The sequence below is a fragment of the Cuculus canorus genome, chromosome 20 (genome assembly GCF_017976375.1).
Source record: "Cuculus canorus isolate bCucCan1 chromosome 20, bCucCan1.pri, whole genome shotgun sequence".
NCBI lineage: Eukaryota > Metazoa > Chordata > Aves > Cuculiformes > Cuculidae > Cuculus > Cuculus canorus.
The window spans coordinates 4894320-4918921 of record NC_071420.1 but is presented as its reverse complement, the minus strand read 5'-3'; the positions used below and the strand labels follow the sequence as shown (position 1 = coordinate 4918921).

Sequence of the window (24602 nt, the reverse complement as noted above, 5' to 3'; positions counted from 1 at the left end):
TTTTTAATTTCTCTTCTTTTCTTTTTTTTAACTTACATCTGCCCTGGGCCATTTTTTGATGAGCTTCTGTCTTCTGATCTGTCTGACATAGCAAATGCTCCTGCCTTTCGTATCCATCTTTGTGCTGTTGCCAATCTGTTGTGTATAAAGTCGGTGCTTTCATAAGCTGGCTGAGATGAAATCTCTCTAATTATTTTTGTGATTCTTTCCTGTTCTCAATGAAGGAAACCTCGACGGGCTCTAGTAGAAGCCGACTGATCCCTCTGTTATGTGGAAGGTAATGAATTTCTGTACAAGTCTCTTCTTTCTTCCCCCGCCTCCCAGGCTCCGGCTGGGGAAGGGAGCAGGTTCTGTCCAGCCGGGAGAGGCGTGTGCAGCCCTGGCTGTAGACACGGCCTCCCTGTTTGGCTCCTGGCAGGGTGGGAGCATGGGTTTTTCCCTGCCGTTTTTTTGTTTCTTGTGGAGCTGCCTTTTCAGACGGTTACACCCTGCTATCCCGGGAAGCTGTCTCGTGTTCAAAGGCTCTGCCAGTGTGCCGTGGCGCTCGCCTTGTGCTGCAGGTTCCAGGGATGGCTCTGGCAGCTCAGTATGGGCATAGGGAAAAGTGTTCTATGCTCACACACCAACGTGGGCACAAAAATAATTACAGAGTTGGGTTAAATTGCTTCAAAGCCCCTCTGGGCCACTCCCTGCGTTGAGCTGGCAGTGGCACCGGCTCCTACAGCACCAGATTTCTCTTGGCCGTGTTGTGCTCAGCTCTCGGGGCTCCCTTCGCCCCACTCCCTGTGCTAACATCCCATAAGTAGGGGTTGTCAGAGGCCGGGTGCTGGCTAGGACAGCAGGCAGGCAGGACAAGAGGTCTCCGACACCCTTTGGCTTGGCAGCGGTGACACCAAAATGCCACGGCTCTAGGGGACGTGCAACCTGGAGAGCCGAGCTCTCCCAGCTCCAGCTGGACTGCCAAATGCAGGGGTGGCATCCTGGGAGCCCCCCTGTTCCTGCTGAGGTGCTGGCTTTGAGTTGTTTTATGGCTTAATGATGCTTTCGCACAGCAGCGCTGGGGCTGAAGGTGTCACTGCCTCTGATATTGGGCCCCTTTGCTCGGGACAGGGGGATCCAGTGTGACCCAACGTGCTTTGTGCCAGGCCAGGGGCTCAACGCAAGGGCCAGAGCCCTCGGGATTTCGCAGTCCGTGTGTTCCGTGCAGGAGTTCAGCTGTGAAGCCCGTCGAGATGATTTGAATAATTTAATACCGGGCTGTGACCAAGCCTGGCGAAAGGGTAAAGGAAACAAAGAGGCCCCCAGCCCCGAGCAACAATAGCTCTTGAACTGACAAGCCAAGGCATGTCCGCAGTGCCGGAGGCAGCGAGCAGCCGGGCGAATAGGCCAGTTGCATTCCTCACGTCTGCTGCTTTGTTTCCCTGCAGAAGCTCCCGATGAAAACTGCAGGTCTCAGGGCTTCTCCCTTTATCCTTGTTTTGTTCCTATGTCCCGTGGAGCTGGTGGTGGATCAGCCGTGTCCCCGTGGCTCATCCTGCCAAGGAAGGCATGGCCAAGAGGGAGCAGGGAAGGAAGGTGATGGGATGATGCTGCCTCGTCCCATCATGAAGGTCCCCTCTGTTTGTGGTCACCCAGGGAAAGCCCATCCCCGTGCTTGAGAAGATCCTGCTGAGCGGGACCATGAGCAACCCAAACCGCCTGCTGATCCCGGAGCTGATTTGATCCCGGCACATCTGTCGTGGTCGTATCCCCATTCCCATGAGGCTTGGCAGAAGGCGCGGCTGCCGTCCGTCTGTCCGTCCGCCTCGCTGCCCTCACCCCGCACCTTCCCTGGGCACTGGGCCCCAGAAGCAGGGAGAGGATTCTTCCCCGCTCCTTTCCCTGGGGCGAAGCGCTCCACCTTCACTTCTTTAGAAGCCAAAGCGTCGTTTTTTCTGTCTGTCCAGTTTAGAAGTTAAACACGAGACAGAGGGATGGAGCTGGGGTGTGGGGCGGGGAGAGACTGGGAGAAGGCAGGAGGACTCCTTGAGTCCAGATGGGTTCAAGGACTGGCGTGTCATGGGGGACAGAGAGCATATTCCGAGGACGGAGAACATATTCCCGGCACAAAGGGAATTGCCCTGCCAGGAGGTTGTGTCGCCTTTGTGCGAGGCAAACGCCTGGCTCTGATGTTGAGTGCGGGGAGGGCGTTCATTAGGGAGAGGGGGAAAGGAGGAGATCTTTGTTTGCAGGGTCTGACACCTCTCAGCCATCCTGCCGGCACAGCCAGCGCCTTCTGATGGCTTTGTCAGCTCCTGGCTAATTAGCAGAGATGCTCTTTAGTGAGGTTAGGAAAGAATAATTTTTAAAACATCAAAGAGAAGCAGTAAATAGTGATAAAACTCGGCTCCGTTTCATGCCTATCATCGCAGATGCAGGTTTTCTAAGCTTGCAGGAGTGGTGTGTCCTTTGCCTTCTGCCCTGGGACCCCACGGCCCCGCGGGATGCTGGCACGTGAGGCCAAGAGCCCAACTTTTTGGTCCATACCCAGTCTCGTAGCGGTGTTCAGGGATGATTTTGAGTCTTGGGGTGCCTGGGGCAGCGCCTTCTCCTGCTGAGAGGCCAACCTGGCTCCAGGGCAGGCTGTGACGATGGCAGAACCAGCCGGACCGTGGCGCGGCTCTGGATCTGCCCTGGGGGGCGGTCAGCTCTGAGCAAACCCCAAGCACCTCGTGCCAGCTCAGAGGTGCCCGGAGTGCCCCATTGCTCTCTGTATGATTCCCACTGTTATTTGTTTTCACTCGTTAGGTTTCCAGGCTCATTGGGAACTGGTTAAACTTTAGCTCGATGCTGGCTGCCAGCTCGTCACGTCCCTCAGAAAGACCCCGCGGTGGCTGTGCATGCTCCATGGCCACCAGTACAAGCTTCCCTGCTGTTTGGGTGGTGGGACCTACCCGTTCTCCCTCAGGGTGACCCCAAAAATCAGCCTCCCACTCCCTTCTTGGCAGTGAAGAGCGTGCAGGCTGCCTGCCTTCCCCCCAGGCTGCTGGAGGATTTTATTTTAAGCAGAGCCTCTCGGGGAGAAGAGTAACGTGAGCTCCTTGAGTGACAAGTGATGGAGCTCAACTTGCTCCGCGTGTCCCCCAGGAATCCCTCTCCTCTGCCATTTGCTAATTGAAAACTGCCAACATTTGGGGCTGGAGCAACTGCTGCCCTTAATGGGAAGCTGGCTGGAGCGCGTTGGTGGGACTCACACATGCTCGCAGCCTGGCATCTGCTCGTCTCCATCTCTAGGGAAAGGGGCAAATACTCCCATATGCTGCTCCGGTTTCTGAAAGAGTGAAGTGGGGGCTGGAGCCAGACGGGTTTGGCTTTTATTCTCTCTCCTCCAAGCCCTTGCCAGGAGGTTGGAAACCAAGGGCTGCTGTTGTGTGCAACCTGGGCCGTCGGAGCAAGAGGAAGGCGTGGGAGCGCGTGCCTCCCCCTGTCCCTGCGGCTTTGGGGTGCTCAGGGCAGACCCTCCGTGTCTTGCTGCCCCATTGCCCAGCCCAGACCGTGCCATGGGCAGTGACTGGGACACTGGCCGGGTATGGGTGTCACAACCCCCCCTGGAGAGGCTGATGCTCCCAGAGCCCCAGGGTGTCTGTGCCTGATGGTGGAGGTCCCAAAGCCCCTTGATGTGATGCTCCCCGAGCTCTCAGGGTCCCTGTCCCCCCAGTGTGATGCTCCCCGTACTCCCAGGAGTCCCAACCTACCCAGTGATATGTTCCCCAAGATTCTAGGATCTCTGTTCCCCTGACGTGATGCTCCCCAAGTCCCCAAAGTGCCTGATATTAGGGTCCCAACTCCCCCGCTGTGATGCTCCCCAAGACTCTAGGGTGCCTGTGCCTGATGTTGGGGGTCCTGACCTCCCCTTCCCCTGAGTATGATGCTCCCCAAGTCCCTGGGGTCCATGTTCCCCTGATGCGATGCTCCCTGGGCCCCCCAGGGTCCCTGTCCCCCCAGTGTGATGCTCCCCAAGCCCCCAGGTGCCAGTTCCTGACGTTGGGGGTCCTGAACCCCTTGATGTGATGCTCCCCAAGTCCTCAGGGTTCCAACCCCCCAATGTGATGCTCCCCAAGTCCTCAGGGTTCCAACCCCCATAGTGTGATGCTCCCCAAATCCTCAGGGTTCCAACCCCCATAGTGTGATGCTCCCCAAGCCCTCAGGGTTCCAACCCCCCAATGTGATGCTCCCCAAGTCCCCGGTACGATGCTCCGGTGCTCGGTGCGGGGGTTGTCCCTCCCGGTTCGGGGGCGGTTCTGGGGGGGGCGGTACGCTCGGTGCGGGGCGGTGCGGGGGGCGGTGCTGGGGGTGCCCCCGCCCCGGGCGGAGCCGGGTAGAGCCGCGGGTCGGTGCGGGGCTCGGGGTTGGGAGAGGAGCGGGATGCCGGGCTTTGACTACAAGCTGCTGGAGCGGCCGCGGCGGCGGGTGCTGTGCCCGCTGTGCGGGAAGCCCATGCGGGAGCCCGTGCGCGTCTCCACCTGCGGCCACCGCTTCTGCGACACCTGCCTGCAGGAGTTCCTCAGGTGAGACCCGTGACGTCACAACGAGCCGTGACGTCACGCCGCGAACCCCCCCTTTTTTCCCCTTACACTGAGTACCCCGCTCACCCCCAACCCTACACCCCGGGGGAAGGGGGAGACACACCCCCCCCCCCCAAAAAAAATAACCCCCTGCCCGCCCCGGGAGGAGCTGCGGGGGGAGGGGCCCGGGGCAGGGAGTATGGGGTGCCCCGGGGTGGGGGGGTGGTCGCCCCGAATCCTGGAGAGGTGCGGGATGCCCGGGGCTGGGGGATGTGGGGTGCTCTGGGGGTGCCCCGAGGAGGAGGGGGTGCGGGGTGCTCAGGATGCGGAGCAGAGGGGATGGGGAAGGGGTGCAGGGTGCTCTGGGGTGTGGGGTGCTCGTGTTTGGGGGGTGTGGGGGTACCCGAGACCTGGGAGGGGTGCGGGATGCCCCGAGGCTGGAGTTGCCCTGGAAGTGCCCCGAGGAGGATGGGGTGCGGGGTGCCCCGAGATGCGGGGGGACACGGGCATGAGAAGGTGTCCGGGGTGCCCGAGGGGCGGGATGTGGGGTGCCCTGGGGGTGCCCCAATGAAGGGAGTGTGGGGTGCCCTGGAAGGTTCCTCGAGGAGGAGGAGGAGGGGGTGCGGGATGGCAGGGACTGAAGGATGTGGGGTGCTCTGGGGGTGTCCCGAGGAGGAAGGAGTCTGGGGTGCCCTGGGGCGCCCCAGGCTGGGGATGGGGTGCTTGGAGAGATGCGGGGTACCCAGGGGCGCCCCTGGGCAGGGAGATGAAGCGGGGAGCCCTGGAGGGTGCCTGGGGATGTGTGTGGAGGGCTGGGGGTGCCCCTGGCTGAGAACGGGGTTGCTGGGGGTGCCCCGAGGAGGAGAGGTTTTGGGGTGCCCGGGGGTGCAGCGTGCCTGGGGGATGTGTGGTGCCCCTATAAGGAGAGGTTTCGGGGTGCCCCTCCGTGTGTGTGTGTGTGGGGGGGGCTGCTGTGGGGTGGCCCCTCTCGGTGAGGAGGAGGAGGAGGAGGAAGAGCAGGGCTGCGAGTTTCGAACGCTCGCAAAGATTGGTGCTTAACCCCTTCCTGCCCCGGAGGAAGCGATGCCGGGCTGGGGGGGGCGGGGGGGGTGTACGTTCCGCCCCCGGGTGATGCTGGGCTGGGGTTCGGGGTACAGCACCACCGGCACGTGCTGGGCTAGCTCAGCCCGTTGTTGGCCACCGTGCCCAGTATGGGACTGGGATTCCTCTGTGGGATGGGGGTATCCGTGCCCCCCAGGCTGGGATTGTGGAGGTGCAAAGCCTCCCCCCCCTTTTTCCCCCCCGGGGGCCCCCATTTTCCACCACTGCCTCTGGCTGCGCCTCGCCCCGCAGAGGCAACCTTTGCCCGGACTGGGAGCCCCACGGGCATCGCCAGCCAGCACTGGTTTCTTCGAAACTGGGTGTTCCCTGGGTCCTGTGCCAGCCGGCACCTCCGCACCCCTCCCGCATCCGCCCCGCAGGCACCCCGGCTCTGCCAGGGCAGCTGGATATTGGGGTACCCCCACCGAGACTCTCCATCTGTACCCCATCAGGTTTGGGGATCCCATGGGCTGAGTCATCCCACCCCCCACCGTGGCGCTGGGGGTGCTGGGGATCCCCCCACGCCGTCACCCCGCTGCGCCCCGGCACGCCACAAAGGTCAGAGGCAAGGACGGTGCCCCCCTAGTGCTGCCTCAGCACATTCCCTGCCCGGCCGAGCGTGAGGAATGGGGAGGCTTTGTAGGGGATTAGGCGCTGCCTTCGGGTCCTCGTCCCGCTGCCCCCCCAGCCCCGACACCCCGACACTATGCATGGGGGGCAGCAAGGGCTGCCCGCCCCTGGGGCGGTGGCAAGGCGATGGCAGCCGTGGGGTCCCCAGAAAAGCAGCAGGATGATGCCAGTCATGGGGCGATGCCAGCCATGGGGTCCCCAGAAAAGTGGCAGAGCAGTGCCAGCCATGAGGCGATGCCAATTGTGGGCTCCCAAGAAAGGTGGCAGAGTGATGCCCGCTGTGGGGTGATGCCCGCCATGGGGTGATGCCAGCCATGGGGCGATGCCAGCTGTGGGGTCCCCAGGAAGGTGTCAGGATGATGCCAGCTGTAGGGTGATGCCAACCATGGAGTGATGCCAGCCATGGGGTCCCTAGAAAGGTGGCAGAGCAATGCCAGCCATGGGGAGATGCCAGTCGTGGGGTCCCCAGAAAGAGCTGGATGCCCAGCGCTGCCAGGGACTGTTTGTCTCGGTGGGTGCCCGGTGACTCCCACGGAAACACCGGCTGCAGAAGGACCAGGCTCACGGCAGGGCTGGATGCGGCCGTGCCTCATGGAGGTCACAGCCCATGGCACCGGGCTGGTTTTTCCTGGGATGCCTTGGCACCGCGGCACAGGGATGGTGGCTGTGGGGGCTGTCACCGTGCCGTGCCCGGCCATCCCGCGCCAGCACGTGCCGGGCAGCACCGCTGGCTCCATTGTGCCATCTCGCATCCCCTTGGCAGCTCCGGCCGAGGCCGTGCCAGCGCCTGGCGAGGGACGCGGCGATTAGACGTGCAGGGGAGATGAGACGTGCAGGGGTGGCACACGGGCAGGGCAACCTGGTGGCCTCATCCAGAGCCTTGGGGTCATCAGCACCCATGGCCTCGCGCCCCGTTGTCCATCACGGGGGTGTGTGGGGTGTCACAGCTGTCTGTCCCCGGGCACAGCGTCACGGTGGTGACGGTGGCCACCCAGGAGACCCGTTTGGCTCCATCCCTGTCCCTCCACAGGTCGGAGCCAAGCAGGGCTGATCCCACCTTGGGAGGAGCACCCCATCCTGGGATGGGGACCCCTCCGTGGTGGCTGCTTGGTGCCGTGTCCTGGCTCACGGTGGTGGCTGGTGGGGATGTTTCCTACCCCTGGAGCCACACATCTGTGCCGCACATCTGGCGCCCAGCTGTTTGCCCCCCACACCTCCCTTGGGTGCCACCACCTGTGGGTGCCCGTGTCCCCCCACCAGCACCGCTCCTGGCCGGCCGCGGCACCCTGCCTTAATCCCGGGGACCCGACGGGGCTGTGGGGCTCCAGATGGTGCCACGCTGGCGGCGGATGGCCCAGAGCCCCGGGGACTGCGGCCGCCGTGCCCGCAGGGGGGGCGTCTGGCGGGGGCATTTCCCAGCTCAGACAGATGGAGCAGGATTAGAGCCATGGCTCCCTGGGGACCAGGGCTGGATTTGGCCAAGGCGAGCGCTCAGAGGGGCAGTACCCACGTGCTGGAGTGAGATGGTGGGGACCCCCTGGGACATCATAACGAGAGGAGATGGCCTCAGGTTGAGTCAGGGAAGGTTTAGATTGGATATTAGGGAAAAAACCTTCTGCTAGAAGAGCGGTGAAGCCCTGGCAGAGGGTGGTGGAGTTTCCATCCCTGAGCAGTGGCGGTGTTTCCATCCCTGGAGGGGTTCAAAAAGTAGTGTAAACGTGGCATTTTGACTACACGGTGTAGCAGGCATGGTGAGGTTGGGCTGGATGAGCTTGGAGGTCTTTTCCAACCTTTATGATTCCACGCTTACAGCCGTGTCACCGGTGACAGCGGCTGTTCCCAACCCTGAGTGATCCCAACCCCTCTGTGTGTGTCTTGCAGCGAAGGCGTCTTCAAGTGCCCGGAGGATCAGCTGCCCCTGGACTATGCCAAGGTGAGCCGGGTGTGCCGCCAGGGACCCCCGCAGCGAGGGGACATCCCCACCGCCAGGGCAGCATCCCGGGGCTCCGCACCCCCCGCCTGGCACCGCCACACCAGCCTGGCACGGCCGCCCGCGCGGAAGCAAGAGCCCTTTGTGCCGCGGGGCCGGAGAACGGAAACCCATTCCCAACAAAGGGGGGCTTGTTCGTGTGCCGCCGGGGGGGACGCGGCGGCGGGCAGCGTGCCCGTGGCTGCCAGCCAGGCTGGGGCGGGAAGGGGGTCCATGTGCCCCCCCAAACCTGCCATGCTGATGCCTCCCCAGATCTACCCCGATCCGGAGCTGGAGGCGCAGGTGCTGAGCTTGGCCATCCGCTGCATCCACAGCGAGGAGGGCTGCCGCTGGAGCGGGCTCATCAAGCACCTCCAGGTAGGATCTAGCGGAATTTTGAGGGCCAAAGCTGCACCCCACAGCCGCCCCCTCACTGTCTCGGTGCCCCCCCCCCCCCCCCCCCCAAGGCTCATCTCGGCACCTGTGGCTTCAACGTCATCGCCTGCCCCAACCGGTGCAGCGCCAAGCTGAGCCGCCGCGACCTGCCCGAGCACATCCAGCACGGCTGCCCCAAGCGCCGCGTCAAGTGCGAGTTCTGTGCCAGCGACTTCACCGGGGAGGCCTTCGAGGTGGGCACCGGGGCGTGGGGCCACCGCCACCAAGGGAATGGCCGTGGCGGGGACGCTGGGGGGGACACAGCAGGCAGGGGGATAGGATGGGGCCACCATGGGAGGTGCGGTGTGAGGGGACCAAGGGGGAACAACGTGGCTGTGGGGGACAACGTGGGGACAATGCATGACACTGGGGAGGGGGCCTGGATGGGGGACACCATGGGGACAGAGTCAGGTTGTGGATGCAGCATGAGGTGCAGTGAACCATGGGGGGACAGCCTGGCTATGGGAACACAGCCCCGATGGGGGACATCATGGGGACAGAGACTGGGTGGGGGACACCATGGGGACACAGCCTGGCTATAGGGACACAGCACCAATGGGGGACATCATGGGGACACAGCTTGGCTATGGGGACACAGCTTGGCTGTGGGGGACACCATGGGGGGACAGCTTGGCTATGGGGACAGAGCCCATATGGGGGACACCATGGGGACACAGCCTGGTCTTGGGGACACCATTGGGGGACAGCTTGGCCATGGGGACAGAGCCCGGATGGGGGACACCATGGGGGGACAGCCTGGCCTTGGGGACACCATTGGGGGACAGCTTGGCCATGGGGACAGAGCCCATATGGGGGACACCATGGGGACACAGCCTGGCCATGGAGACAGAGCTTGGATGGGGGACACCATGGCCATGGGGGGCTCTGCACAGCCCTGTCCCTGGCAGGGCTGTCTGGTGAGGGCATCCGGAGGGTGACACTGCTGCCGCGGTCCCCAGGGCCACCAGGGCACGTGCCCCCAGGAGAGCGTGTACTGCGAGAACAAGTGCGGGGCACGGATGATGCGGCGCCTGCTGTCCCAGCACGCCCTGGCCGAGTGCCCCAAGCGCACCCAGCCCTGCACCTACTGCGCCAAGGAGTTCGTCTTCGACACCATCCAGGTGAGATGGGTCCCACGGGGACCTTCACCCCTTTGGCTCCTGGCCCTGGCTGACGGTCACCCTCCATCCCCAGAACCACCAGTACCAGTGTCCCCGGTACCCCGTGCCCTGCCCCAACCAGTGTGGGATGCCCAGCATCGCCCGGGAGGACGTGCCCACCCACCTCAAGGAGAGCTGCAACACCGCCATGCTGCTGTGCCCCTTCAAGGAAGCTGGCTGCAAGCACCGGGTGAGGGTGACCCTGTCCCCGTCCCCACCACCGTGCGCCTGTGCCCCACACCGTCTCCACACCTCTCCTGCTCTGACATCTGTCCCATCCCCTGTGGTGTCCCCGTTCTGATTTGTCCCATCCACGTGGTTCCGTGGTGTCCCCATCCTTGCCCTGCCTCACCCCTGTGTGACTTTGCCACCCAAGTGTCCCCACGCCGTCCCAACCAGGTGTCCCTGTGCCACCTCTGTGTCCCCACAGCATCCTTGTGCTGTCCTGCTCCCGTACCTCCATGCTCCAACAACATCTCCATGACATCCTCCTCCTCTCCTGTCCACCCCATGTCCCCACACCGTCCTGTGCCACCGGCACCCATCGGAACGTCTCTGCTGATCCTCCTGTCCCCGCAGTGCCCCAAGCTGGCCATGGGCCGGCACCTGGAGGAGAGCACCAAGGCCCACCTGGGCATGGTGTGCGCCCTGGTGAGCCGTCAGCGGCAGGAGATCCTGGAGCTGCGTCGGGATGTGGAGGAGCTGTCGGTGAGCAACGACGGGATCCTCATCTGGAAGATCACCGACTACACCCGCAAGCTGCAGGAGGCCAAAGCCCGCAGCAACTACGAGTTCTTCAGCCCCCCTTTCTACACCCACAAGTACGGCTACAAGCTCCAGGTCTCGGCTTTCCTCAACGGCAACGGCAGCGGGGAGAGCAGCCACCTCTCCGTCTACATCCGCGTGCTGCCCGGCGAGTACGACAACCTGCTGGAGTGGCCCTTCTCCTACCGCGTCACCTTCTCCTTGCTGGACCAGAGCGACCCTTCGCTCTCCAAGCCCCAGCACATCACTGAGACCTTCCACCCCGATCCCAACTGGAAGAACTTCCAGAAACCGGGAGCCTCGCGCAGCTCCTTGGATGAGAGCACCCTGGGTTTCGGCTACCCTAAGTTCATCTCCCATGAGGACATCAAGAAACGGAACTACGTGCGGGACAACGCCATCTTCATCAAAGCCTCGGTGGAGATCCCCCAGAAGATCCTGGCCTGAGCCCTGGTGCCTCCCAGGAGGGACAGGACGTGAGTTGGGAGCCCCTCCGGGGGTGTCTCCGTTGGTGCTGAGCCCCCGCTTGCAGCCACCGGCGCGGGGGTCGCTCAGGTAGGTGGGGGGGTGGGGATGCTCCCCCGTCCCCCCCCCCCGGGGCTGGGACCCCGCTGCGGCCCCCCCAGGGCAGCCCCTTCCTAGGTGCCGGGGGGCTGTGCCCCCCAAGCCCCTCACCAGGGCGTCCGGCCCCTCCTCCAGCCTCGCTGGGGAGCCCGGGGGGGACCCCACTGCCCCTCTAGAGCCATATTTTGTATCTGGGACCCCCCCGGGAGCACGGTTGTTATTTATTACCCCGGGCCGGGCCCCCTCCCCACCTCTTTTTTTGGTCAATAAACTTTTCTTGTATTTATTACGGCCGCTTGAACCTCCTTCCTCCCCCAGGGGGGACGGGGACCCCGGCTCCTTCCAGAATGGGGGGGCTCACATGAGGGGACCTTTGTCCCCACACCCTGCGGTATCGGGGGGACCCCTGTCCCTGTCCCTTGGTGGTTTGGGGGGGCTCACATGGGGCCACCCCTGTCCCCAGTTCCTGCGGGTTTGGGGGTGCTCGTATAGGGGGGACTCCTGATCCCAGACCCGGTTGGTTTGGGGACACCCCTGTCCCTGCAGGTTCAGAGGGTCTCACATGGGGGCACCTCTGTCCCCAGTCCCTGCAAGTTTGGGGGTGCTCATGGGGGGGGACTCCTGATCCCAGACTCTGCTGGTTTGGGGGCACCCCTGTCCCTGTGGGTTTGGGGGGGCTCACATGGGGGCACCCCTGTCCCCAATCCCTGCAGGTTTGGGGGTGCTCCTATAGGGGGGACTCTTGATCCCAGACCCTGCTGGTTTGGGGGGACCCTTGTCCCTGTCCCTGCAGGTTTGGAGGGGCTCACATGGGGGGACCCCTGTCCCTGTGGGTTTGGGGGGGCTCACATGGGGGCACCCCTGTCCCCAGTCCCTGCAGGTTTGGGGGTGCTCCTATAGGGGGATCCCTGATCCCAGACCCTGCTGGTTTGGGGGGGGGTTGTGGTGCCACTGAGGAGGGGTGGAGAGGCAGTCCTGGGGGGCACGGAGGGAGGTAATCCCTGACCCACGTCCCGGCAGCAGACGGACTCGGTTAATTGGGTAATTGATGGCATAGGGGGGGTCGCCAGCCTTGGGGTGCTGTGGTCCTGCACCCCTCACCCCTCTACCCCCTCCCCTCATTAGCGCTGGGGCAATTACAGCCTTGGGAGAGGAGCAGCCAAGGTGGGGGGCAGGAGGGGTGCATTGGGGGTGCTCAGGTGGATCAGACCTCAGGTGGGTGTTGTCATCCCTCCCCACCCCCCCAAAAAAAAGCAATGGAGGGGGGGGACGGGGGGCGCCGTCTCCGCAGGCTAATCCTGCAATTGCATTAGTGCCGCCTCGGCTTAATGTAATTAGCCACTAATTAGCTGCACCCCGCAGTCCTGGCTGGGATTGGTGGGGGTGGGAGAAGCTGCTGGGGACCCCATTCCCTCAGGAATGTCCCCCAGGGGTGGGTCCCAGCCCAGCGGATGGTGGCACATCCCTGGGAATGGGGACAGCCTCCTACCCAAACTGGTGCTGAGCGCCAGCCCTGATTGATGCCCTCTTCTTGCCCATAGTGGGAACCAATGCTGGCCCTATACTGGTGCCGAGCGCCAGCCCACACTGGTGCCCAGTATCAGCCCCGACTGTTGCCCTCCTGGCGCTGGGAGGACGAAACCGGGCAGAACCGCAGCCCCGCGGGTGCCCCAATCCCCCTCTGCTCCACCGCACATTCCCTCTTCTTTATTTCTCTTTCCTCCTACAGAGCCTTAACCCACTTTTTTTTCCTCCTTGACCGACTCCGTCTGAGCTACAAAAGGGTAAAAGCAGCAGCCAGGGCTTATATTGTATTTTTATATGTATTTATTTGGGTGTTTTTAATATTTTATCTTAATTATATACTTTTAATTTATATATTTATGTGTATATAGGCACTTTCTCTCTCTCTGTGTGGAGACGTCCTGTCCGGCGTTGGCAGCCTCGTGTTGCACACCCGTTACCATAAAAGAAATAAACCCATTGATTATTTATGAAGGAAAAGCAGTCAAGCGACGCCGGCAAAAGCCTGCGTGGCAGCTCCTGGCTGTGAGCCCTGAAAACCACGCTGGGAGGAAAACCAGCGCCAGGGTCCATGGCCCCACAGCGGCGATTCCCATCGCTCTGCCGTCCCTCCTTGGCTCTTTTCCCTTCTCCAATCCTAAAGGTGACTTTGCCGTGAGGTTTTGCTCTCCGGTGGCTCCCAGCGCCGGCAAAGATGCTCTTGGAGATGATGAGCACCGCACGGCAGCTCCATTTACCCCGGAGCCACGTCGCCGTGCGCAGCCTGGCTGGAAATGTCAGCCGGATCTTGGAGCACCTCTTAACCTTCCCGTGTTTGCATGAAACGGGAGCAAATCCCTCGGCTGTGCAGCAGGAGGTGATGCTCTTCATATTCAGGGGGGGAGAGGGTGGAAAAAGCGATTTCCTCCTAGATTTAGCCTCAAATATCAAGTTTAAAAATAAACTTCCTGGAAACTCGGTGGGTTGAAGATTTAGTCGAAAGGCTCAGAGCCTGCCAGCTCGCTCCAACGGGACTCAGAACTGGCCGGGTGGTTCCTGGGATGCTGGAGGGAGAGCAGAGCATTATTAAACAGAGGGAGTCCCCGGGTGCAGGGAGTGGACCACTGGTGGCTTAAGACCCCAACCACATGGCCATGTCCTCATCTCATGAAACCCCAAAGCCTTTTACCATCTTTGGATGGAGATGGAGACTTTTTTTTTGGCCAAACCATGTAATTTGGCCATGTCACACCTTTCAGGTACTGGAAGGTCGCTATAAGGTTTCCTCAGAGTCTTCTCTTCTCCGGGTTGTTCAGCCTGGAGAACAGAAGGCTCAGAGACCTTAGAGCAGCTTCCAGTATCTGAAGAGGCCACCAGAAAGCTGAGGAGGGACTGTTTACAAAGGCTTATACAGACAGGACAAAGGGGAATGGGTATAAACTGGAAAGATTTAGGCTGGAGATAAGGAAGAATGTCTTCACTATGAGTGTGGGGAGGCCCTGGCCCAGGTTGCCCCATCCCTGGAGGGGTTCCAGGCCAGGTTGGATGGGGTTTGGAGCCCCTGATCCAGTGGGAGGTGTCCCTGCCCATGGCAGGGATGGAACTGGATGAGCATCAAGATTCCTTCCAACCCAAAGTATTCTACGATTCTCTGATCTGCTGATGCAGCAGAGCCCCGATTTGTGCTGATTATCGATGCTTCTCAGCCAGGACGGCTCAACCAGGCATTAATATTTCATAAGGAGAACAACTCCAGACACATTTGCTCTTCACATCCTTTACTAAACCCAGCCGGGCTCCTTCCCCAGCCCTTTGCCCTTCCGGGACTGAGGGGTTGGGGAGGTGAAGGAGAGGGTTTTACAGCAGGACCGTTTAAATCCCGGTGTGATTTCAGTCAGTTCTATCGCAGCTCTTGAGCCAGCAGCTGTCTGCGCTGAATGAACAATTTGTACCCAATTGCCTTGGAATTAACTTAAGCTAATTAGATAAAATACTCCAGCAAGTTTATTGCAATTTGGCCTTGTTGAGCACTGGAAGAGCACTTGAAAGGCGTTGCCCAACATAAGCTCAACCAGCACCCCTTTCCTTTGGTTCCTCCACTCCCCTGCGATCCTCCAGGACCCCCACTTTGGGCAGGACTGTTTTCCAGCTCCCGGTTTTCACCTCGCCTGCAGCAGTTGCTCCTCTCCAAGCGTCCATCCTGAGTTGACATGCTGCTTCTTTTTGGCAGAGAACATCTGGGCGCAGTCTCGCTTGGGTCCAACTCAACACTCACATCCTCCCACCATCCCCAGGGGCACAGTGAGCTCAGTTTAGAGGGAAAAGACCAACACAGCACTTAAATCTTTGGAAGAAAACCCTATTTGGCCCTAAAGAAGGAGTTTTTAAAGGTTGGATTTTACTCTGCTGTAGCTTTCAGCTCAGTGGTGGCTGCAGGTAACCCCTCATCGGAGGCAGTGGCTGCTCACATCGAGGTCCCCGCTGGCTCATTATCCCATCAGATCCTCACTCCGGTGAACAGATCTAACAGCAAAGACAGCGTAAAAGCCTCCTGAAAAGGCTACGCAGGAGGGATTCCTCCTTTTGGGGGACAGAGGAAGAACTGAGACACTGAAGGAGCCGCAGCAGTCAAAAGAGAGGAGGATCCTGAAGGTCAAACTCCCCAGGTTGGCTGGATGGAGCGGCAGCGCCTGTGGGCAGAGCCAACTCCTCCCGGCTAAGCTGGACTGGGCTAAGCTGCCCGATTTAGCCCAAATTCCTGGAAAAGCACATAGGAACCAAATAGATTTCTTAGAATCTGAACAGTGAACACAGGATGAAAGGTATTCGGTTGCCATCAGAGGGATTCTGACACTCGCCTGTTTGCGGAAAGCGCAGAGGAGATGGGGGTTGAGCTGTTGTATCAGTTAGAGATGAAAGCCCGCGTGCTCCATGCCCTAAATTGGGTGCAGGATCACTGGAAAGAAAACCCTCGCAACTCCTGTCTACCAGAAAGGGTTATGACTTCACTTTAAAATTTTGTATTTAATGTTATCTTATAAGCAAAACTTGGAGTTTATTACCCCAGAATTTGGGACAGCCCTTTGCAGGGCACTCGGTCCAGGGAAGCTGCTGGGTCCGGTTTCTGGAGCAGCTCCCTGTCTCCCCATAGCATTACCCTCCTGGTCAGAGAAACCAGCCTTCAGGGCATGGGGCAGCCCTAACCCTCACTGATGTTGTCAAAAAACCCTCTCTTCTGACAGGACTTCAACCATCTCCCCAACTCCTCCTCCAATAATTCTTTCAGCATCTTTCATGCTCTGGGATTTTGTGTCACTTCTATTTTCCCAGACCTTCCTGGTGCTTTTCTGGGCTACGCCCGACACATTCAGACCCCAGGAACGCACCAAGACCCTTCCTCAAATTCCCTTTGGGACAAGCATCCACCCCGAGCTGCTGCCCACGCCAGCCTCCCGCGCTCGCCCCACACCAAACCAGCCGAAGGGGCAGACGCACCAGGTCTCTCCCTTTCTTTTTCTGCCTTTTTCTTTCTCCTGCAGACAAAATGAAATTAAAAAGAGACACTATTCATACCCTTAGCAGACGAGCAGCAGCGTTTGTAATCGGCCTGTGCTTTAATGAAATGCAGCATCAATTCCCAGTTCTCTCCCCAGTGAGCATTTCTGTTTGGTTTCTACGGGAGCAGCCGCGTCCCACGGAGACATCTTGCACACTGTTAGCTTGAAGAAGGAAAACTCACAAGTGTCTTTATGACATGTTAACTTTGGGCTGTAACAAACCGGGCTTGGGATTTAACAGCTTCAAAGATTCTCCTCAAAAGACATGCTGGAGGTGGAAGATTCCTCGTGGAAGGGTTTAGGCTTCCATGTTTAAAGAATCATACAATAGTTTCAGTTGGACAAGACCTTGAAGATCACTGAGTCCAACCATCAATCCAGCCCTGCTACGTCCACCACTAGACCACGTCCCCATGTACAACTTCTTGTCTTCTAACCTCCTCCAGGGATGGCGACTCAACCGCCCCCCTGGGCAGCCTCTCAGTGCTTGACAACTCTGTCAGTAAAGAAATTACAACTAATATCCAACCTAAATCTCCTCTGGTGCACCTTGAGGCCGTTATCCCTCCTAGGATGTGATGGCCACCTCCGGCTGGCAAGGGAGATGCCAGGAACCATCAGAAAACTGGTATTCTGCTAAACTGGTCTGGCACAGTAAATGGGACAGATTTTATTGCTGGGGAGACAGCAGAAATAAGTAAAACATCTGAAAATACCTTACTCTTCCCTCAAGGAGCAGAACTGTCATCTGCAAGCGCCTCAGATCCATTAGGGGAACAGGAACCCGGTGCTGGAGTCAGAGGTCAGGAAGCCACTGACCCACAGACGAAGAGACAGACGGAAAGGGAAGGCGAGCGGTGGTGAGCCCAGGGGGAAGGTGCACGCTCGGTCTTCAGGTTACTCTGGTTTTGGCGTGAAATAAAACTGCGTGTTCAAGTGTTTCCAAAAGAGAACAGCTCCTGTCACACACCAGCTTTGGGCTTGAGCCTCACCCGCTCTCCCTTTCACCCCCTCGGCAAGCGGGACACCCACATCAGGATGCCCAGGCAGGATCCGCTGTGCCCGCGCCGAGGCTGGGAAGGAGCAGGACCAGCAGCTGCGTTTCTCCTTACAGGACATGGAGCGGGCAAGGAGAAGGAAGAGGAGCCCCTCAGCAACAGGCAGCTAGAGAAGTGGAAGGGGTCGGCTTAAAGAAAAAAATCCCACTCCTAGAACAAAAGGAAGCATTTAAGTTGATTTTAATAGTAAAACGTTTCCTATTTTTCAAGCAATGTCCCACCTGGATGAGTCTCCGGACTACTTTGGATCCCGGTCCTGCTGTACCGGGGCAAAGGCTCTAAGGTTGTTGCTCTACCTGGGACGGTCCGCATGGAACAATCCCCAGCACCTCCCGGTGCGTTGCCACCGCTAACGCAAACCCCTCGCCGGCACGGAACCGCTTCCACCAACGCCACAGCACGGGACACACGCAGGCTCTCCCTCGGGAGAGGAGCAGGAGGGAAAAAACAGCTTTTAATAACAGTCGGGATGAGCAGCTCCGGAAGAGAGGAGAGGCCAATAGTTTATTTAGTACAAAGATCTGTATTCAGGTAGCAGAACACCTTACAGGAACTAACTCGGTGGGGAAGGTTAACGTCATAGCACAGCCCTGGGTCGATCGGGGGGCGGATGGGGTGGGCGACGGGGAGGCTGTCAGGGAAGCAGCTTCACCTCGGCTTCCAATCGAATGGATTCAGAAAAATATTGCATGAAAAGCCTCGGGAGTTTAGTTCTTTCATAGATGTATATTTACCAGTTTTCACAAAGACTGCAGGAATACGATTATAAACAATAAATTAGGACTTCATGTTGCTATCATTTGGCATAACACAATCAGGCAATTTTTCCTTTTTTTTAAATATAAGGCAACACAAGCCAACACATAATTTAATCCGTCTTTAGTCAAATTGCTTCACTTTGCTAAAGAGTTACCACTAAAGAACGGTTTATAGTACACTTAAAAAGAATTTAAATAATGACAGGATATAAGTGTACCAACTTACGCGAGGAGTCAGGAAACGTACTCTGCTAAGCTTTGAAACCTAAATATTTGTTACAGCCCAGGACTACACGTCTAAATTAAAAAAATACAAATAAAATGTTTGCTAATTTTCCCATTTACGAAAAACTTCTTTAAGAATCTCTAAGCCAACTATGACGTCACTTCAAAACTTGTTATTTTTTTTTCCTTTTTTTTTTTGTTTTTTTCTCTCAATTTCGTATGATGTCGGGTAAGATTTTAAACCATGCTCGTTAAGGAAAGTTCAAGGAGCAAATACTTAAGGCTTTGTTTTCCAGAGGGCTGTGAGGGAGGCCAGTGGGTGGCAGAGGCCAGTGGGTTCACCCATACGCAATGCTACTCAAACCCACACTACCAGGCGACATTCATACAGAAATATTACACTTAAAAGTTACAGTGTAGAGCAATATTTTTTAGCCAGTGTACATAGAAAGAATCAATGCATTTATTTCTTTTCTTATTATCTTTTTTTTTTTAATTTCCAAACTTGACTGTGATCATTATGTTCAAGTATCAGTCTCGTTAAGAGAGAGGAGGAACTGGTTACTCACAACAAACTCGGCTGTTAGGAGGGAAAAGATGTTTCGGCACACGGAGGAGAACGAGACGCTGAGGTTACCCAGTGGTTAGTGTCCTGCGGTCACTGACTCGACCAGCTGCTCGAAGGGATGTGGGAAAGGAACAGGAGGAGTTAGGCACCGAGACCCTGGGAAAAAGGGATGTTAGAAACAGCCTCGCTAATTCCCAGAGAGAATTGTTCCATTTCATTTGCTGTGGCATTTTGACGGAGATGAATACAGGACCGTCAGTCCCACAGTGGCTCGTGAGCGGAGCTTCGCTTGGGATCAACCGCCTCCCGTCCCAGCGGTACTGCCGCCGGAACGGGACCGTGCCACGCCGCCCCGCGCGCCCACTCATTGCACCGGAGACGAGCTTGAGTTACGTCTCCTCACCCTGAAATTAATTTTAGCTACCGGAGAAGCGGCTGAACCCTTTTTGGAGTTGTCAGTGGGTCTGGATTCCCTTCACATCAGGACAGCCAGACTCCTAGCAGCGAGGGGTTCAGACAAAGCTAGCTCTTAGGCTGGCGAAAGGGGAGTGAGGAAGGAAAATACGATGCAGCAAAAAGGCAGCTACCTACGGCAGCTGTGCTGCCTTCATCCTAAACCTGCCGTTTCCCTCTCCTCCATACCCTGTCCACAAAACAAAAAGTGTCGGAGAAATCTGCCAGAGACTTTTGACTTTGGACAAAGTCTAAACGATAAACATGGGCGTCTCAGCAAGAAACAGCTGAAAAGCTTCTTCCTATATTAATGCCTAAATACATACCCCTAGCTTGCTCTTTTCAAACATAGGCTTCTTTTTCAATTAAATAGGCCTCTAGACAGTGCAAATGGTCAATGTTTAATGCATTAATGAAATGGGCTTTCGAGTCGAAAATAAGCCCTGCTTCCTGACAAACTCTGTTGCTCTTAATCTTCAGAGGAAATTGAGATGGAAATTTAAGCAGCTACACTACCTCGCTCTTGACGGAGCCGGTGAACAGATGCAACTGCGAAAACCCTGCAGCAACTCAACATCAGTCCGGCAAGCAGCTACTAAGCAGAAGGCAAAAGCTGCACAAAGGGGATTCTGCGGTGAGGAAACAGCTGTGGCGTGAAGTAGTGTAATGAAATTCTTTGAAACAAAAAGCATGTTAAATATTTGATTCATAAAGGATAGGTAACACGTAAGCAAAGCTTTTAAATATACAGTATGTCTTCTTCCGATGGTTACTATAATGATCACACAAGTTTGCAAGTTAAAAACGCCTTGCTTATTAATTAAAATTAAGACTAAACCTATAATTTTTTTGTCTGTGAAAGTGACTGCAGCCTATCTATACCCTGGGTGTTGAATATGAAGATTTCGACTATCGGTTGGTTCAGGTGCTCGGTTCATGGGAGGCCGATGGACTTTTCCCAGCATGGCCATGCTCTGATCTCTGAAGCAAGACTGCTGGAAGTCCCCGCTTAGGTAATCCATGGTCTGCATCACATTATTCTGGCTGGATGGGCCAGCTCCAGCTCTGTAATGAGTTCCTCCTGCACAATCTAGCGGCGCTCCTGCTGGCTGTCCCCCGTGGAAAGGCATGGCGAGGTCCTGGGACCCAGAGCTGTCACTGTTGGGTGTGGGCAGAATGTTATTCCAGATGGGCTGGAAATAGTGCCCGTTGGTATATGGCAAGGGTCCCTGCAACCCGTTCACAGGCGGAGAAGGCGTAGGCTTCTCGATGGGGGGCTTCAAGCTGAACGACTGGCCCATGCACAGTTCTTGAGGGTAGTTTGAAGCTTTGCCAGGAAAACTCTGCCCCGCGATCTCTCTCTGAGGGTGCTTCCCTGTGAGACCAGCAGGCCCAGCGGCATCCCCACACATTTGCTGCAGATGCGCGAGCTGGTGCTGGTTCCACGCAACCGATTTGATTTCATTCTGGTAGGCGGGCGGCACCCTGTTAATATTCACCATGGGCACGTTAACAGAGGCAGGAGGAATAGCAGCAGCAGCATGGTCGACAGGGTTTACTACACAGGAAGGCATGGGCGTAGGGACATTGTGAGTAGATACCCTGGTACTTGCATTGATAAGCAGGTTGCGACTTATAGGGCTGGGGTTTGCAATCTGTCCCTCGCACACTGAGGTAGTGCTAATGCCAGCCCTGGCCTGGCAGAACTGGTTAATCTGGTGCACAATGCTGCTCAGGTCCGGCGGCTGGTTCTGCTGCAGGGTGGCAGCCATAGAGAGGGGAATGGTTGAGGTAGACACGGTCACATTCGGCGGCGCATCTGCATCCGGCATCTTTCTGCTTCCATGTAAACCCGGCTGCAGCAAAGGATTCGGGGGGTGCTGCAGAGTCTGGTGTGCCATGGTCTGAGGATGCTGCAAGCCCTGCGGCTGCGGCATGTTCTGAGGGTGCGGCAGCGCCTGCGGCTGCGGGATCCCCTGAGGGTGCGGTAAGCTTTGTGGCTGTGGAATACCCTGAGGGTGCTGCAAAGTCTGTGGCTGCGGGATATTCTGGGGGTGCGGCAAAGTCTGTGCATGCTGGAGAGCCTGCTGGCGAGCGAGCGCCTGCGGGTGGGTTAAAGTGCTAGGTGCAACGTATGGTGTGGAAGGGGGATTCATCATCGCTTCCGGCAGCAGACGCGTGCGTGTCCCGTCAAAGTCTTTGATGATTCCTTTCGCTGGAGATTTGACTATCGCCAGGAGGCCGGTTTTCGTGGTGGCCTGAGACGGGTAGGGACTGTACCTCTGGCCCGAAGTATCAAGTCCGTTCACAGTACGGCGTATGTGTTTCCTCTGGGGAACTTTGACACTGTTTGGGAAAATCTTTATAGTCAGTGGATTGTTGGCGACCTTCTTAGCATAAGCATCCAATTCTGCTGGGGTAGGATACTGTGCAGATCTCATTTTCTGTGTAGTGTCCCCTGCGGAGAAAGGAAATTGGTCAATACTGATTCTGGTAAGGAAGGGATCAACCCCAGGGCAAGACAGTCGCACGGCAAAGGTAGAAAACCTCCAAGGAATCAAGAGGCAAGAACTTCATCTTCTAGATTGTGTACCAGGAACCTCATTCCCTTTATTACTTGGTGAACAACACATTCCCCCAGACCGGCTTAAGGCAAGACCTGCCCAGGGGAGCAAACCGAAGCCGGTGTTTTGATCAGTGTGCTTACAGTTGGACAAAAAATATTGGTTTGTGCTATAAACACTAGCCCGTCTCCAGCTTGGAATATTTCTTACGGCTTGAGGTGGTGGGCCAGTCTCTATTCTCTTAATTTAAAGCTGTCTCCCCCAGGCTGTCTTCGAGCCACTCTCAGTATCTTTACCGTGTAATTCAGAAAGCAGAAAGTTATAAATTAAACATTAAACCCGTGTAACGCTGAGGTGGGAACCATCTGAAGCACTTCAACTCAAGCCTCCATTTACATTCGCGTTCTTTTCTAGCTGCTGACATCTGAAAGCACTGTGAGTGTCTCTCTGTCCATTAGGAAACCCTTGTCAGTCCAAGTTTAGCAAATGGAAGGAGGCTACACGTGTGTTATTTTATGGTGTGCAATTATTTCTTCAGCTGGATTTTCAGTGTGGCACCTTCGCTAAGGACAACATCCTTGATGCACACGGCAAAATTACGCGATTACCTCACAGATTAAAGAGATGCTACTCCCAGACAGACAAAAGCCTTGTGGAGACAGAGGTGTGGTTTCACTTACTCCCATTACCAGATACCTACCTCACCCACAAGCTCCAAGTGCTTCTGGAGAGAACTTCAGGAATCTAGGGAAGCTTGTTGCCAACTGTATTCCAAGCGGGGAGTTGGGCCCGTCCCCTCCCACAGCTCTGCTGCTTAACTCCTATGGGACTACCGCTTTACAAGTGATTTTATCATCTCAAATAACGGCGTGCAGCTTCCACAAGGCAATTTGGCTCGTGCTTGATTTCAGCCCCCCCTCCATTGCAATAGTTTACAGGAAAAAAACACCCATCCTTTTTTCTAATACTTTTCGCATCCCCATATCATCTGCTACTGTGCTGAAAACACGGGAAATGCAGCAGCTGGCTCCTCCAGAGCCCAAAAGCAGCCCAGCCCTGCACCCGGCCCCCCCGAGCCAAGGAAATCTAATGCTCCAGCAAAGAACTGGATGCTCCCAAGCAAACAGCCCCTCCTCTTGAAAATCCACCTCTGAATCTCTTAAACAAATTGCCTCCCGACAACAGCTCAAGCCCAAGTACCAGCCGTCCCCACATCCTGCAGCTTCCCGTCTCTGCAGGTGAGGGAGAGCACCACTGCTCTAAGAGCATTTGCTTTCAGAAAGTAAAGGCCAGGAGACGGAAAATACGATGGATAGCAAAAGAAAGGGTAATTACACAAATATTGTTTGTGAAACGAGCAGCTTTGCAAGCAGGTTGTCTTGTATCCTAGCATAGCACGTTCCCCGGCGCTGGTTACACCTCCCTCTCTGTGCTGTCCGAACACATCACCCCTTCTCTTAGCAAAGGAAATGCTTGTGTGATGTGAACCTGACCGTCCTCGCTGCTCATCCTGACTGTCCCTGTGGCTGCAGGCAGGTGGGTTCTGCCTGTCCTTCTGAGGGAGCTGCTCTGCTCCTAATGGAGAGAGGAGCCTCCCAACGGACTCTGCCAGTATTACCTCACCTCAGCGGCCAAGGCCTTCACGAGCTTCCCAACCTTCATTTTTAGCACTGCCCATGCTCATTCCGTTCTGTTTCTTCCCCAGGAGATGACCCTCGCAACTCGCCATGAGTCAAGCATCCATCAACAACGGACAAAGGAATCCACCCCATCTGTACCGTTACTGTTATGGCCACTGTCACATAAAGCTTTTCAGATGAGAAATTAAGTAGATTCTTTAAGACATCTTAACCATCGAAATTTCCCAGCCTGGCTTACGTTTCTATAAGCGTATCAGCAAGCTATGTGGTAAATATAAACAATGAACAGATACACTAAATATTCTCCTACCCAAGCACCTATTTTTCCGTTGCACAGGAATTGTGATGGAAGCTTTTAGAAAGCAGCTCGATGTTTGAACAGGCTGCAGCTATCAGTTACAGCACATCTGTAATCCTGAATCTTCCTCTGACGAGAAAAAAATAACCCCTCGGTTCACCTGAAATGACGAACCAACATCAAGCCTGGCACCGTACCAGATGGCACACCGTCTTTTAAATCCCTTGGATAGGATCTTCTGAAACCAACTCCATTTCAAACAGAGCCTGTTTTGCACACAGCTAAGATTGCGCTCCTGTTACTGCGGACTAACTCAGCCATTCCACTCAGGCCTGACCAAGGTGATGTATTTCTAAAGTTCCCAAGGTGCTGCTTAATATGTGCTTCGTTAATCGTTCCACAAGCAAGATTTGATGATTGGATTCATTAAGGCAGCAAAAAATTAGGAGAAAGGCATCGCGGGGTGAGCAAGAGTCTGACTATTCCACACAAATATCCACAAACCAGTGAAGAACAATTAGGTCTGGTTATTAAGTAAAAACGCAAACCAGCTGGAATAGACCGAAGGAAGATGCTGGTGTTAGAAGCACTCCTCATCCGTGCGCAAGTCCAAGAATTCCAGATCAGGCCATAAAATGCCAAGGAGGGTGGCAGATGAGCAAGCCACGTTAAGAAAACAACAGGATGAGCTTCACAAAGTTACCTGATGGTAAACGCAAGGCAGAATGCTTTGGTTAAAAAGTAATTATTTCCTCTTTCCTATAAGGTAAAGCAGTGCAGATGAGCAATTACCCTGATCGATCGGGGAGC

General features: G+C 56.6%; 2 protein-coding genes across 18 annotated transcripts in view; one reads left to right on the top strand and one right to left on the bottom strand.

Moving 5' to 3' along the window:
- The first annotated feature begins 40 nt into the window (after positions 1–40).
- On the top strand, positions 41–11457 carry TRAF4 (TNF receptor associated factor 4). 2 transcript variants are annotated; one of them, XM_054085194.1, is made up of 7 exons: positions 41–277; positions 8157–8208; positions 8518–8622; positions 8712–8873; positions 9639–9800; positions 9874–10029; positions 10419–11457. In XM_054085194.1, the coding sequence occupies exons 1-7, from the start codon at positions 219–221 to the stop codon at positions 11049–11051; spliced, it is 1329 nt and encodes a 442-aa protein (XP_053941169.1). In that variant the 5' UTR covers positions 41–218; the 3' UTR covers positions 11052–11457. The 2 variants fall into 2 exon arrangements, with proteins under 2 accessions (XP_053941169.1, XP_053941168.1); XM_054085193.1 differs by lacking the exon at positions 41–277 and adding an exon at positions 4335–4547.
- A 1553-nt stretch (positions 11458–13010) lies between these two features.
- FAM222B (family with sequence similarity 222 member B) overlaps positions 13011–24602 on the bottom strand; it is a 41983-nt gene continuing 30391 nt past the window's right edge. For 9 of the 16 annotated variants that reach the window (XM_054084844.1, XM_054084850.1, XM_054084847.1 and 6 more), the window contains one exon: positions 13012–21748. In XM_054084844.1, the coding sequence (XP_053940819.1) occupies positions 20163–21748 (1586 nt within the window). In that variant the 3' untranslated portion in view covers positions 13012–20162. Of the gene's footprint in view, positions 21749–24602 lie in introns of all 16 variants that reach the window. The other 7 variants (XM_054084854.1, XM_054084856.1, XM_054084855.1 and 4 more) reach the window with 5 other exon arrangements.

Excerpts from the sequence above, each read along its gene's own strand:
- TRAF4 (XM_054085193.1), top strand. The coding sequence starts at position 4,405 with ATGCCGGGCTTTGACTACAAGCTGCTGGAGCGGCCGCGGCGGCGGGTG. Across the intron at positions 4,548-8,156 it reads TGCCTGCAGGAGTTCCTCAG|CGAAGGCGTCTTCAAGTGCC; the intron begins GTGAGACCCGTG and ends TGTGTCTTGCAG. Across the intron at positions 8,874-9,638 it reads TCACCGGGGAGGCCTTCGAG|GGCCACCAGGGCACGTGCCC; the intron begins GTGGGCACCGGG and ends CGCGGTCCCCAG.